Source organism: Fusarium solani (genome assembly GCF_023522795.1).
Source record: "Fusarium solani strain SB1 chromosome Unknown bctg00000007, whole genome shotgun sequence".
Lineage (NCBI taxonomy): Eukaryota > Fungi > Ascomycota > Sordariomycetes > Hypocreales > Nectriaceae > Fusarium > Fusarium solani.
Window position 1 is genome coordinate 1,787,580 of NW_027072150.1, and position 13,935 is coordinate 1,801,514.

General features: G+C 51.4%; 6 protein-coding genes across 6 annotated transcripts; 4 read left to right on the top strand and 2 right to left on the bottom strand.

Moving 5' to 3' along the window:
• Positions 1–947: 947 nt before the first annotated feature.
• MRS44_011454 (uncharacterized protein) lies at positions 948–1,559 on the top strand (the record flags this gene model as incomplete). Its single annotated transcript, XM_065619742.1, has 1 exon — positions 948–1,559. One exon carries the CDS (start codon positions 948–950, stop codon positions 1,557–1,559), a length of 612 nt encoding a protein of 203 aa, XP_065475814.1.
• Positions 1,560–3,142: 1,583 nt separating this feature from the next.
• Positions 3,143–4,648, top strand: MRS44_011455 (uncharacterized protein; the record flags this gene model as incomplete). The annotated part of the gene is made up of 1 exon (XM_046273681.2): positions 3,143–4,648. The coding sequence occupies one exon, from the start codon at positions 3,143–3,145 to the stop codon at positions 4,646–4,648; it is 1,506 nt and encodes a 501-aa protein (XP_046134833.2).
• Positions 4,649–5,297: 649 nt separating this feature from the next.
• On the bottom strand, positions 5,298–6,699 carry MRS44_011456 (uncharacterized protein; the record flags this gene model as incomplete). The annotated part of the gene is made up of 5 exons (XM_046275715.2): positions 5,298–5,683; positions 5,734–5,943; positions 5,994–6,101; positions 6,153–6,495; positions 6,544–6,699. The coding sequence occupies 5 exons, from the start codon at positions 6,697–6,699 to the stop codon at positions 5,298–5,300; spliced, it is 1,203 nt and encodes a 400-aa protein (XP_046134832.2).
• Positions 6,700–8,176: 1,477 nt separating this feature from the next.
• On the top strand, positions 8,177–9,316 carry MRS44_011457 (uncharacterized protein; the record flags this gene model as incomplete). Its single annotated transcript, XM_046275714.2, has 1 exon — positions 8,177–9,316. One exon carries the CDS (start codon positions 8,177–8,179, stop codon positions 9,314–9,316), a length of 1,140 nt encoding a protein of 379 aa, XP_046134831.2.
• Positions 9,317–9,723: 407 nt separating this feature from the next.
• MRS44_011458 (uncharacterized protein) lies at positions 9,724–11,172 on the bottom strand (the record flags this gene model as incomplete). The annotated part of the gene is made up of 1 exon (XM_046272641.2): positions 9,724–11,172. The coding sequence occupies one exon, from the start codon at positions 11,170–11,172 to the stop codon at positions 9,724–9,726; it is 1,449 nt and encodes a 482-aa protein (XP_046134830.2).
• A 1,116-nt stretch (positions 11,173–12,288) lies between these two features.
• MRS44_011459 (uncharacterized protein) lies at positions 12,289–13,338 on the top strand (the record flags this gene model as incomplete). Its single annotated transcript, XM_046278401.2, has 1 exon — positions 12,289–13,338. One exon carries the CDS (start codon positions 12,289–12,291, stop codon positions 13,336–13,338), a length of 1,050 nt encoding a protein of 349 aa, XP_046134829.2.
• Positions 13,339–13,935: the final 597 nt, after the last annotated feature.

The following is a 13,935-nucleotide window of genomic DNA, read 5'->3' on the forward strand; positions in this document are numbered from 1 at the left end:
GTGCTTCCAAACTGTTGGAGGTTTAGCTGGCATTTGCACTGTATTCCATCTCGGAATATCGGCGTGGGTTTGCGAGAGCTTCTACGGATTGTTGAGTGTTTTTGTTGCAGCTGCAACTCGGCAGTTGCGGAACGATCCTTGGAGACAGTGTTAGGATATGGACTTTGACTTGGCATTAGCTGTGATGGAATCAAGAACAATTCCTCATGTCGACACTGTAGATACTGTAGTGAATCATGGATGGTAATGAGAAAGGAGATCAACCAGACATGAGGCAAGCTGATTACTGATTAAGATGGCAATTCAATTGCCCATCACTCTAACAAGGTCCAGGACCTAAGAAATTAGCGTCCGATCTCTTCGAATCTTTCCGTGCCGGTGTTCAATTTGAGTTGCCGGCGAGGGAAAACTCCGAGTGGAAGAGGTTCGGAGTCTTCCGAGCCGTTCAGCAGCAAGAGGCTAACACAAGGGCTGACAGCTTAACACAACTTCTTGACCTCTCGAAAATGCCATTTAGTATCTATGATTGTTGTATATTTCAACTTTCGTCATGTTCAGTCACCGTAAGCAGCCGAGATGGCATCTAGACTCAGCGGGCCCACGGCACGGCAAGCACCTCCCGCCATCACCATCATTTTTTTATCATTGATGAGATATCTGTTCAAGTCAGTCAGCAGCCGATTGCTCCGGGGAGTTGCAGAGGGAAGCTCCGTTCTCTTCGTTGTCAGTCAAGTTTGTTGACAGCTTGTCTGGCGAGTCACCTCAAGGGAAGACCATGAGGGATATGAGAGCCAGGAACATCTATAAAGGGAAGCCATTTAACGTCCAAGAAGACAATTTCCAAGCCATCAACACTCCATCGCTCTCATCAGACAAACGCAAAGCATCTTCATCACAAGCACAACAATCATCGCATCAGTATCTCTCAATCTTCTATCACCTTCATTATGCTCTTCAACGCCGTTCTTGTCAACGCCTTACTGGCGATGACTTCTGTCTCGGCGCTTCCTAGCCCCAACACCAAGCATTCAAAGCTTGCCGTTCGTGGTGACGACTACGACGATGGCTACGATGATGGATATCGCTTCAAGGTCAAAGTCCGCGATGATGATGACGATGGCGACGACGACGATGATAAGAAGCTGAGAGTCCGTGGCGGTGACTACGATGACTACGACGACGACGACGATGATGATGATGATGATGATGATGATGATGATGATGATGATACGAAGCGGAAGTTGAAGGTCCGCGGCGGGGACTACGACGACGACGATGACTACGATGATTACGACGATGATGATGATGACTACGACGACGACTACAAGTCCGACAAGAAGATGAAGTTGAAGCCTCGCATCATCCCCCAGAACTGTGGTCTCGGTGCCTACTTTGGAAACGGACGATGCATCTGCCGAACAGTAGGTTTGATCTACGACCCTGTCTTCCGCGGATGCCATCTCGACTGCGGTCCTACTGCTTTCTGGCGGGGCAACAGCTGCTTCTGTCGCCAGCCCGGTTTCCGCTGGGATCTCCGCAGCCGCCGATGTATTCGCTAGATGGATCATCTCTGACGGAAGTTGACTTGAGGAGGATTTGAGACATATTGATGTCAGGGTTGTCGTTCCTTTAATGTTCATGATTGCGCAATCATAAGGGGTTAACTGGGAAATTGAATGGTGGGAAGTTGGATAGGAGTCATTCTTTGGTATCCGGATTGTTGTAATATTTTCTTGATTAATTCACCTACTTTCCTTAACCTTCTTGAGCTTTCTTGCAGCGTGATCAACATTGCCCCGATCTATGAACGTAAAACCTCTCCTAACACCGAGTAATTCTTTGTTATACCTCGGGTCAGAATGCGCCTAAGGCCATTGACGGCATGTACTGTAGCATAACTCATGAGCTCTGTGTGAGTTTGGGAATGCAACTACCATGACTGTTTTGGTATTGTTGCTGGTGTCAATAACGTAATGTCTCAAAACAACTATTATAAACGACACAACCATTCACGCACGCCAGCGTGGCCCCAGGCGCAAAAATCACGTAACTACTAGTCTAGATTGCCATTCCCCACTTAGTCCTGAAAATAATGCCCCCGGTATCGGTGTCGTTGTTCTCGAGGACCAGGTTGTTATGAGTGTATTAGCATTTGACCCTCTCGTTGCCTACCCTGGACCTTGATCTGCTCTTGGCGAAGCTGGGATGGACACTTCTGGTACCGCCTTGGAATACTATCTTGTCCTAGTTTCTGCCACTGGAGGAATGATCTCGTTGCTGCATTCGCTCTCGGATCGTCGACCTGATCCTGCCTTGCTCGCCTCATAACGAAACGATCTTCAGATGGATGGACTCTTGATTCCTTGTCCACTTTGTAGGAATTTCCCGGACCCCCACCTTTTGCTCGACACCAAGAGACACAGCCACGACTTGGCCTCAAACTTACGTACCACCTATTTGCTTTCTGATCGACAGTCCCAACACTCTGGGTGACCCTGCCCATCGAACATGCCTGCTCATCTTCTAATTGCTCACTTAGAATGCATGAGAAAGAATATGGGACTTGCAGTATTACCTCGGCTCCCACAAAGACTTGATGATAAAGCAGCGTGGGGGTAAGCGAGCCGGTTCTCGGCTTGATCAAGCTACACAAGACGAAACGAGCAGGTAAACAGAAGGAATGTTTGTTCGGAGTCGATTCCTCCGACCCAACGCCGGGTATCACGGAGATTAAAGGGTCCTTCTGCCTCGATTCAAAACGTTATCCCAAAGAAGCTTATTTGAGGGCTCTTCCGCATGAGGAAAAGAGAGGTTGCATTGATGTATTTGCGCACCAATTACATGGCTCAGACGGTCCCGACTTGCCAGATAAGGTGTGGCTTAGACAGGGGACCTACTAAACAGGGAACATGCCATTCATCTGATAACTTTATTATTCCGTCATGAAGTCCTCACGGTAGTCGAGAACGGACAATTACCGACGGAAAGGTTCTTCCGTAGTTATCGCGCGATGGGACACGAGGTTTTACTAGGGATGTGTCCTGGGACACAAGACCAATGCGGAAGCGCTATAAGAAGATGATCATCGCGATCAACCCACCCTCTTGTTTCCTAGTCCTTAATTCCTCCTCGATCCTCCAAAATGGATGCCCCACGCTCCCTCCGACGCCTCGTCGTCGCGTCACTCCTTTCTCTCGCTGTTGGTCAAGACACCAACAAGGGCGCTGAGCTCAACAGCTGTCTGACTGCTGCCGGCGTTCGCAGCATCGTCGAATCCGATAGCACCTGGGCTACCGAGACTACCCAGTTCCAGAAGCGCCTCAAGCCCGATCCTGCGTGCATTGCCTTCCCCGAGAACCGCGATGAAGTCGCTCTTGCACTCGAGTGCGCCCGCAAGTCCTCCGTGAAGGCCAATGCTCTTGGTCCTGCACACTCGTTCCAGGGCAATGGCTTCGGTAACCCTGGAAACTTGGTCATCAACATGGCTGCTTTCGACGAGGTCAGCTACAACACCAGGAGCAAGCTTTTGACATTCGGTGGTGGTACCCATGTCGGCCCTGTCCTCAAGTATCTCTGGGATACTGCTGGCCGACATATTCCCCACGTTCGTGGTGCTCATGTTGGTGTCACCGGCTCAAGCATTGGTGGAGGTTACGGTACTACTTCTCGCCACCTCGGCACTCCCATGGATAGCATCGTCGAGGTTGAGTACATGCTGTACAACGGTACCATCGTCAAGGCTGGCAAGGGATCCGACCTCCTTTGGGCCGCTCAGGGTGCCGGAGCTTCCTACGGTATCATCTTGTCCATGACGACCAAGACCTACAAGCCCCAGTTCCAAAAGGCCATCAACTTCACCGTTAGTATCGGAAGTGTCACTCCCGAAGCCGGCGCCAAGGCTCTCGTCGCCATTCAGAACTTTGCTACTAGCAAGCACTGCCCCGATGAGCTCGCTCTCCGCTGGAGTCTGACTGCTCCTCCCTATACCGGCAGTGGATACTTCTATGGCAACCCCAACAAGTTCGACAATATTGTCAGACCCCTTGTGAAGGAGCTCAAGGCCATCAGCCCCGAGTTTTCTCTCAACAAGACTGTTCTTCCCTGGTGGGATCTAGAAGTCGCCGTTGCTGGCGCTGGCATGAACTCGCCTACTGGAGGAAGCCTTGGTGGCCGAGCCTTCTACACTCAGGCTCTGACCACCACCACCGACCACCCTTTGACTCTTGAGCAGGCCCAACTTCTATTTGAGAGCACCACCCTGTCCTTCAACCGAACCGACCTCCGAAAGTCTGGCTTCCTCGATCTCTGGGGCGGTGTCTCCCGCAACATCAAGGACAGCGACACTGCCTACGCCCACGGAAAGAACCTCTGGCTGATCCGCTGGGAGGCCAACTCGGTCGACGTCAACAACTACCCCGACGACGGCCCCGCTTATATGAAGGCTCTCATCAAGCCCTTCGAGGACTCTCTGGTCAAGGGAGGAGCTGCCCTCCGTGGATTCGTCAACTATGCTGATACTGAGCTTAACGAGGAGGAGTGGAGCTCGCGTCTGTATGGCGCCAACTATCAGCGTCTTAAGCAGATCAAGGCTGCTGTTGACCCTGAAGGACTGTTTACGAGCCATCAGCAGTCTATTCCCTTGCCATAGAGGATGTGGCCGAGATAGAGCGGTTGATTGTGGAGTTTCTTGTACATGATTTGAAGAAGAATGATAGATATAGACAACAAAGAAACCGGTTGCATGTCCAATCATCTCCCTCCTTGGCTCCTTGACACTTCCGTCAATCCCGTGACCTATTGATCATGCACTTTAAATTAACGCCAATGTGCATGTGCCGATCTGACGATCGATATGCAAGTCCCCACCAGCGTGCCAGGAGTACTCCGTACTTGATCTGGGATACCGATCGGCTCTAGAGGGGATCCTGTGGCAATCGCGGATGTGACGTCCCCGCGGCTTGGTTGTGTTACGGCTGTATTATTTCTATTGAGTTGCTCCGAGGTCCACGCCCCTGGCCTTGTGCAGCCTTTTGACGAAGTGATGTCCCCGTGGGTTTCATGGGCAACTCAGAGGCACGAGCTTTTAGTCCCACAGAGGCTAGCATGCGCATTAAGACGATCATTATGTTATGAAGAGTTGTTTTAATTGTGATTTTCACACACATTATGCATCACATGGTCGATCACAGGTTTGCATTCGGAGTGATTAGCAAAGCTTGGGCTAGTCGTTTATCCAGGCAGCATCAGTAGCACTACCGAGCCTGACTTGTCTATTATATGTATCTGACATTTCGTAATTACTCAATCTTCACACCAGAAGCAGCAAGGGTGACGTAGAACAGCTTAGTCTGGCCAGTAATGATCATGCGTCCCTTGCCAGCAAACTGAAAGTTGGCAGCAACAGCGCCCGTGTAGATCTTGCCGATCAGCTTGCCAGAGGGGTTCCAGACATGGACACCATCACCGCAGCCAGAGTAGACGCGGCCAGCAGAGTCAGTGTGGACACCGTCGGGGATGAAGGAGGCGGTGTAGGCAAAGGTCTTGCGGTTGCCCCAGGTGCCGTCGCTGCTCACGTCGAAGGAGTAGACGGAGGCAGGGGCCGAGAGGTTACGGCCGTAGAAACCGAGGGCAATGCCGGTGTCGGTGACGTAGGCCTTCTTGCCGTCGGGGGAGAAGGTGAGGCCTATTCAAGTTAGCAAGTCGTATGGCAATAGAGTCGAGATAAGAACTAACCGTTGGGCAGAGCAAAGTCGTCGGCAGCCACGGCAACGGCACCAGTCTCAAAGTTGTAGCGATAGACCTGGTTGCGAAGGCCAGGAGGAGGGCGGAAGTCCTGGAGGTAGCCGTAGAGAGTGTCGGTGAAGTATAGCTCCTTGTTGCGGGGATGGATGACAACGTCGTTGAGGGAGCTGAACTGACGACCGAAGTAGTTGTTCAGAAGAACTAGATCATCGTCAGCAGATGGCCCGACAGTGTCACTCTGAGATGCTTACCAGTGGTGTTGTAGGGAGGGTTGGGGTTCATCAGGTACAGAGCAGAGGTGATGTCATCACCCTGACCCTCTCCGGCAAAGACAATGTTGCCCTTGTAGTTGGTGCCACCTAGAAGGATGAGTTTATGTACGTTACGGCTTGTGTCACGAGAAAACATACCGTTGGGGTTGATGACCTGGGGATTGGAAGGGACAACAGTAACGGTCACCTCATCCAACTTGCCCTTGCGCACAGCCTCGGCCTCCTTGAGGGAGATCTTCTGGATGATGGAAGACTTGTTCAGACCAGTGCCCGCAGCAGGGGCGCCGGCGTTCTGAACGAAGAAGACCTCGTCCTTGGGAGCATGCCAGACCACAGCCTCGTGGAAGATGGGATCCGTGTCAGAGGTGGCAATGAGAGTCAATGACGGATTAGAGCCAATGACGTCGAGGAACTCATCGTCGTAGATGTGGAAGGGCTTCTCCAGGAGAGACTTTTCAGTCACACCAGGCCAAATGAAGGTCTATTCACATGTAAGCAAGTCTGACTGATCATCGGATAGGTGACGTACGGTTGAATCATTGGCCTCGGCGGGAGGAAGAACGTTCTCGAGAACGTTGAAGCTCTTCCAGTCAACGACCTGGGCCGTAGAAGGAACTTTTGCGGCAAGACCCAGTCCCGACTGGACGAGGGCTCCGAGGGCAACCACAGCGAGAGAGGACGACATGGCAAATGTGTGGGATTGATTGGAGCTTGTGGCGTGAAGAGAAAGCTTGCTTCATGCAGGTTCGAGGCAGGTGGCTTAAATACAAGAGGTAGAGGTTGCTACGTGGAGTGTTGATCCTTACCGGTTTTAAAATTGCTAGATCGGAGTTCGATATGGATTCATTCTAGTTTGCATGCAAGGACCTTTCATCACGGGCGCATAGACGCACCCGACAAGGTTGAGTGTATGCAGGTACGGAGCATCCGGAGTTGACCTGTGGAGCTCAGCTGGTCAAGCTTGAACTCAAGCTTACAGTCTGCCTATCGTTAAAGTTCAGGCCCCCTGCTCGCTAGTCATTTTCAAAAGTTCAGTCCCTGCCCTCGTACGAGGTGACGATTTCGGGCAGGTGTCAGAGTGCTACGTCGCCGGGATGGCGTAAACGCTTCGGCTCCACAATCGGCTTTGACAAGCGGCTCGGCGCGGGAGTCTGAGCTGAGCTGCCGAGTCGATCTACAGTTGCGTCAGAAGGCCTTGAGGGTTTGGCAAGAGGCCACTTTAATGGGGCAAAGTGAACCTTGTGTGTAACTGGCCAGTGATGAAGAGGTTGCCTATAGCTTCTGAATACGCGGATGATCTTGTCGGAAGCCTTGACAGAAATTATCACGACATCCCTTAATCACTACCGGTTCCATACTAGCTCGTACATCCTCCATTCGGAAGATGGCAGTCAAATACCCGTTAGTGCCGCCTGGGGTAAACAGGCATATGTATGGATACCGACGGCTTCTCCGAAATGGGCACGGGGGAAAAAAGTATAAAGAGCATGACGCTCGGGGCAACACCTTTGGAGTAGCTCTCCCCGGGATGATGAGCGGACTGTGGGGAGAACGGAGGTCGATCCTCCTTGTGTCTGTGCTTACAGTACGCTTCTCGAACAGGTGGCCCCTGAGCTGAACTTTTGAACATGCCGGTAGCCAGGTTCATGGGAGTCCAGATGCGACAAGACTCACGAGGAAAAAGAAATGAAAACCCCGAAGCCCAGGGAACCATCTGGAAGGATTATCCTCGTGTCAACATGCAACACTTTCTCCCAACGGCCTAGCCTCTCCATTTTAAAGTTTATCCGTGCTTTTTCTCGCCGACGGAACCCCTTGGAATAAGCAGAATGGGGCAAGGTGGAAACTCTAATTCAACCCACGACCGGGGGGTTTCAACACCATGCATCAATTTAGGCCAAGGATCTCCTCGTGTCGAGTAACAGCCTTAACAGGACGAATGTCTTTCGGCCAATGTTGCCGGATCGTCGTGATGAGTATGTCCTGCGTGTAAAGCGACTGACACTTGCTGTCAAATGGACGCCCCCTTGTTGGCCCTAAAATGCCATCTCTGCTACTTCTGGCTCTGATCTCCCTCTCATCCCCGTGCACTCCGTCTTCCCGCCAACAGCTCTCGCTCTCTATGCTTTGCACCTAAGCAGGGGCACGACCAACAGCCCAACATGGCCGAGATTGACCTCAACACCAAGAATGGCGTCGTCGCCGTCGTCATCTGCGTCTTCCTCAGCATCGCCTACTACAATGTCCTCGAGCTCAACGTCCACATCCTCACTTCCTTCAAGAAACGCAGCGGCCTTTACTTCTGGAGCTTCGTTATTGCAACATGGGGTATTGCGTTCAATGCTACCGGGTTTCTGTTCAGACACCTTGGCGTCGTGGAGCAGCCGCACGTCTATTCGACTCTTATCCTCATCGGCTGGTGCACAATGATCACGGGACAGTCAGTTGTGCTGTACTCAAGGCTGCATATCGTTATGCATAATCAGAAGCGGCTGCGGTTGGTGCTGTATATGATCATCGTCAATGCTGTCTGGTTGCATCTGCCCATCATTGTCTTGGTCTATGGTTCCAACTCGAAGAACTCGGGTCCTTTTGTGAAGCCGTACGAGGTTTTCGAAAAGATTCAGTTGAGTGTCTTTTTCGTCCAAGAACTCATCATCTCTGGATTATATGTCTGGGAGACTACGAAGCGGCTTAACCTCGAAAAGAGTATCGGCAACACTCGAACGCGAACCGTCATGAACCATCTGATCTACGTCAACGTTGTCGTCATTCTACTCGATATTACCATCCTCGCCCTCGAATTCGCGAACCTATACAGTATTCAAACAGCGTGGAAGGCGCTCGTTTACAGCATCAAGCTCAAGCTTGAATTCAGCATTCTCAACCGCTTGGTCGAGCTGACTCGTGGCGGAAGAGGTGGCAGCTCCTACACTCGCAGCCAGGGAGCCCACGACGTGGCTCTGGAGACTTTCAATGGCGAGAGGTCTAGGCATGTTACTGGGACTGATGGGCAGTCAGCTCCCGAGTATGAGGTTCGAGTCGGAAAGGGAGATCAAAATCACGGAGGTGCCCATACTCATGGCTCTGATTCCTACATGAAGACGACCGAAATCACAGTCCACACTCATCGAAGGAGGAGTAACAGCGATCGGGATAGCGACAGTATCCGGGGGCACCGGACAAAGCAAACGGAGATGCATCGTCCACATCATCCGAAGTCCAGTTTGCAAGATATTAGACATGGCAGGCATGTCTTGGCCACGGCCCTCTCTTGTCTCGCAATAATATTTTTGTTATAATATCGACCGCTTTATCTTCACAACCGACGTGTTGGCCCGTTCATTCATGGCGCAAGCCGCTTTACTCTGTGAGCCTTTAAGCCGAGCATGTCTTTACCCTACCACCTTTTCGGTCACAGTATCAAAAGAGTGTTCCATTAGAGCCCTGGCTTGGTCTCCAGCCCGTCTCTACTAAACAAGACTAAAAACAGCACTGATCGTCCCGGGCTGTGTTCTGAGCCTAAGAGGACCCTGGATCCGTGGTTCCCGCGACCCAATGCCGACAGGCAGATTCAGCTGCAACTGAGTCGGGTTCTAGCATCCGGCGTTCCAGGGTCAACACAAGCGTCAACAGAAATCGTTAGCTTAAAACTACTTGAGTACCGTTCAATGCATCATCGAGACTAGATTAATCAGCGGCATAATCATCACAGCTTGACAGCGCTCATCCAACGCTCCCGTGCGGCCCCCAAGTCATGTCCCGCAGCATCCGTCTTTATGGCTGCCGCACGACGGCGCATTTCGTCCCTCAATGGCTCCCAATCTGCCACAAGCTTCCCATTCCGCTTTTTCACTTGGCCATTCACAATGACAGTATCGATATGCCCCACAGAAGCATTGAAGACTACAGCCCCGGCCGCACTCGCGACGGGACTGCTCTCAATGTCATTGCATTTAATCATGACCACGTCTGCTTTCATCCCAACCACGAGACGCCCCACAAGGTCGTCAATTCTCATCACTTCAGCTCCACCAATAGTCGCCATTCGCAGAACCTCGGAGGTTTTGCGCGACACAGTGACTGGTATGCGTTTCTCATTCTCCACAGCACGCTGTGTCTGCAAAGCGAGTCTCATCTGTGCAATAAAGTCGTTTCCCTGATTTGACGTGATGTCGATGCCCAACCCGGCTCGGCAACCTCCGTCGCGAGCTCTGAAAGCAACAGGGAACCCCATGCCCATCTGTAGCTCGGTGTCAGGGGTGCTCACAACTCCCGCTCCTGAGGTACAGATTTCGCGTAACTCGCTGTCAGTGAGTGAAGCCCCGTGAGCGAAGACGAGATCGGACTTGAGTGCACCGGCGTCTGCGAGCTTCTGCACAGTCTGCTTGTGTAAGAGATCCATGGGGCCGTGGGCGACATGCATAGTGACGATGCGGGCCCCGAGGCCGCGGGCTTCAGCAATCTCACGGGCTGTGTCGTCAAACTCCTGCGCTTCAACCTCGTTGGGCGCAACACCAAATGTCAGAAGCTGATGCCCCGGATGGTTATCGCCAAAGTATTTCTCCCGAATTCTCGCGGCGTCGGCGAGTCGCTCCGAGTGGGTAAACTCTGCAGTTGCAGAAGCTCCAGAATCATCACTAGGGGGGTTCGCGTAAAATCCGTAACAAAATGTCCCTCGGATACCAGCGTCCTTAAGCGCTTTTACAGCCGCATCGGCGTGATCTGAAGAATTGATGATATGGCAGTGGTCAAGCACAGAAGTGATGCCATTGTTGAGCAGGCTCAGCGCACCAATATAGGTAGACAAGTAAACATCCTCGGGCGTGAAGAGGCTCCCGTACACACTCCGCATGCTGATCATGTAGTCGAGCAACGACCAGTCTGTAGCGACACCCCGGAGCATCTGTTGCCACATGTGATGGTGGCCATCGACAAAGCCTGGGATGACAATCGAGTCTGCGCCGTCAATGACTTCCCCGGTTACTCCCTCTGGCTGGGACAGATTCTTGCCCAAGGCGGCGATGCGATCTTCTTGGATGAGAATGTCCCAATCTTCGAGGATATCCTCCTCAGCGTTGACGGTGACGATGGTCGCTCCTTTGATTAGGATGAAGTCGGTATGTCCGGAAACCCGAGTAGTAGAGGATGATGCCATGTTGCCAGATATGAGAAGCAATGCTTAGATTTTCAGGAACTCAATAACTGGAGATGTGACCGAATTATATAGATAACCCCGCCTCGGATTGTCGTCAAAACAAGCAAACTGGGCTCACGTCATCTTCTAAGGATCGAATAGGATCGTGTCAGTTGGGCTTAAGGCTGACGCCGAGCTGCAAGTAATGGTAACATGGCGACGATTTCTGCCTTTATAGGCCTAGAGGCACGTCAGTCCAATGCAACCATAACAACTAGTCCGAGAATGAGTCCGAGAGTACCTATCATACAAGCTACTATATCGCGATCCGTATCATGCTTTGTGTTGACCTCTACACACACCATCGGTGCCATCTTACCCTGTGCGGCCGCAATTGTCACCGCCGGGGCCATCGTTCTGGCGAATTAGTGAAGCTGTCCTCCAACGATTAGTCAGCTTCCGTAGCTCAGTTGGTTAGAGCGTCGTACTAATACTCCATCAGAGTGTCAGTAATGCGAAGGCCTCTGGTTCAAGCCCAGGCGGAAGCAGTGCTCATCCATTTATTTTTGACGGTACTTTTATCGTTTCTTTTTTATCCAAAATGCCCTTGGTTCCGTGGATCTGCCTTCTTTTAGAACTCAAGCTTGGGCATAATTATATCCAGCATGATGTTTCTTAAGGCCTTGTGAATGGAGTCATTCCAAGTCCACAGGAAGGGCGCGCCTTTGGCAACGTCTCTTACGATCGCTAGACAATTTTTTAAGCAACCATTGCCGCGGCTAGGATTGGGATCGTGCCCCAATTTCGTCGTTCTTGTGACCTGTTCCCTAGAGTTTAGCCTGTCTGCGTCCCCCCGGCTTGACCATGCACAAATGACACATATACTTTTGCTGGAATTCTGCCATGCATATTATCGCCGTGACCGTACAATCAAGCGTTTGCAACAGGCCGAGGAGTCATAGGCCGAAAAGTCTGCTCTCAGGAGCGTTATAAAATGACCTGTTCTACTCGTGTCGCCTGAGTGAGCTTTAGTCCCCTATCGACACATGCCAAGTTTATTGAGCCTTGCAGCCACACTTATCTCATCTTTTTCTCTCATCCATCAAGACCTGGCTCAATCATCCAATCCATATTAAAATGCCAGACACCTTCCACCTCTTCCCTCAGTTCCCATCGGAATTGAGAGAGCTGATTTGGGGTTTTGCTGTCCGACCCAGAAAGCCAGGAGTCCACATTTTCGGAACAGATTATGGCACCGACGAAGCGGACAAAGACATTACACTATGCATTAATTATGCCAGGCCGTTTCTTGCCTCCGAAAGAGGGATTCAATTGACCGCTCCAACACCACGCCCCCTCCCACCTACCGGTGCTATACACGAGCCGTCCTGGACGACAAACAACCCATCTAGCTACCTTATTGACGGAGGTCTCTGGACAGCGTGTAAGGAGTCTAGGGCCGTCATGGAGCAGGAGTACGAGTCCAAGCGTTGGCGTGCCTTTACAAATGGTCGCAAAAAAGATTACAGTTTCAACATGCGGTTGTACGACTTCCCCGGCGACTCGTTGCCCGAGGAGAAAAGAATGTCAGCAATGGGCTATTTCCTCAATAATGGCTCCCCGCATTATTTCACAGTTCTTCCGGAGATGGATCTGTTCTTCCTTCAGGCTAACGGTCGAGAGCTAAATTTGATGAAATGGTACAGTCTTCAATATGCTCATGGACTTTGGTCACCGAATGTTGGACTTGCTGGACCGAAACATGTTGCCATCGAATTCGATCCGGAATGGTGTGCCAGGATCGAGACAGATGAGCGGGACGAAGAAGGCCTAGCCAAGATCCTAGATGAATTCGCCACCGCATCCATCTTGTCCAGCCAGATCGGCACCATATGGATCGTGGACTATAGCTTGAAAAGACGAGGAGCAAATTCTAAAATGCAACCAAGGGAGCGGAGAAGGAAGATCTTTGAAGGCGCAGACCGTCGATTTGTCGAAGTGGCCGCTGGTTGGCACCAGGATGTGACAGACATTCACGACGATTTTGAGACTGATTCTGGCTGCCTCGAATTCTACAAGGCAATAGAGGAGGCTTCTAGGGGGTTTCAGAATAATCCTGGCGTTGCTGATGAGACTCTCTTCTACGGCAGGGCGTATTTTGGTGTTCTGGCGTGCGAGCTTCTCTAAAGAGGGAACATTGGATGGTGGGACTATACTTGGGTTAGACCGACAGAGGAAGTTCGAAGAATGTGAATCCAGAAAGTTGATGGCCGGCATAACACATTTTTAATACAAAGGGACAGTCCTATCCGCAACCCAGAACAATATATGCATGTGACGGAGCCACCCATGGGCCTTTTCGGAGCAGAGTTGTACAATCCAGACAAGCCATGCCATGCACTATCCGCCCTCAATCGGCACCTCATCCACAAAAGCTCAGAAGTTCAGATCCTTGTTATATTCCGGGATCTTCAACGTCCTGGTAAGGTCTTCGATGGTACTTAAACGTTGAACAGATGAACACAAGCGTCGGCGACGTCGTGGAAGAAGTGTGTGTTGGGTGGCTGAACCTGGCGGCCAGCCAGGTCGTCGCACAGCCTTTTGGTCCCATGTCAATACGCTGCATCATGGCGGCTTTGAATCAAGTGTTTGTAGCTCTAGGGCCAAGGCGACCGTATGTCGGTTATCGAACGAGCAAATAGTGGTAGCTAACGCTCTTCTTGGAATCAACGTTCTGTCAGCATGTTAACAAGCGGCTGACGACTATCGCGTATGAATATGCGG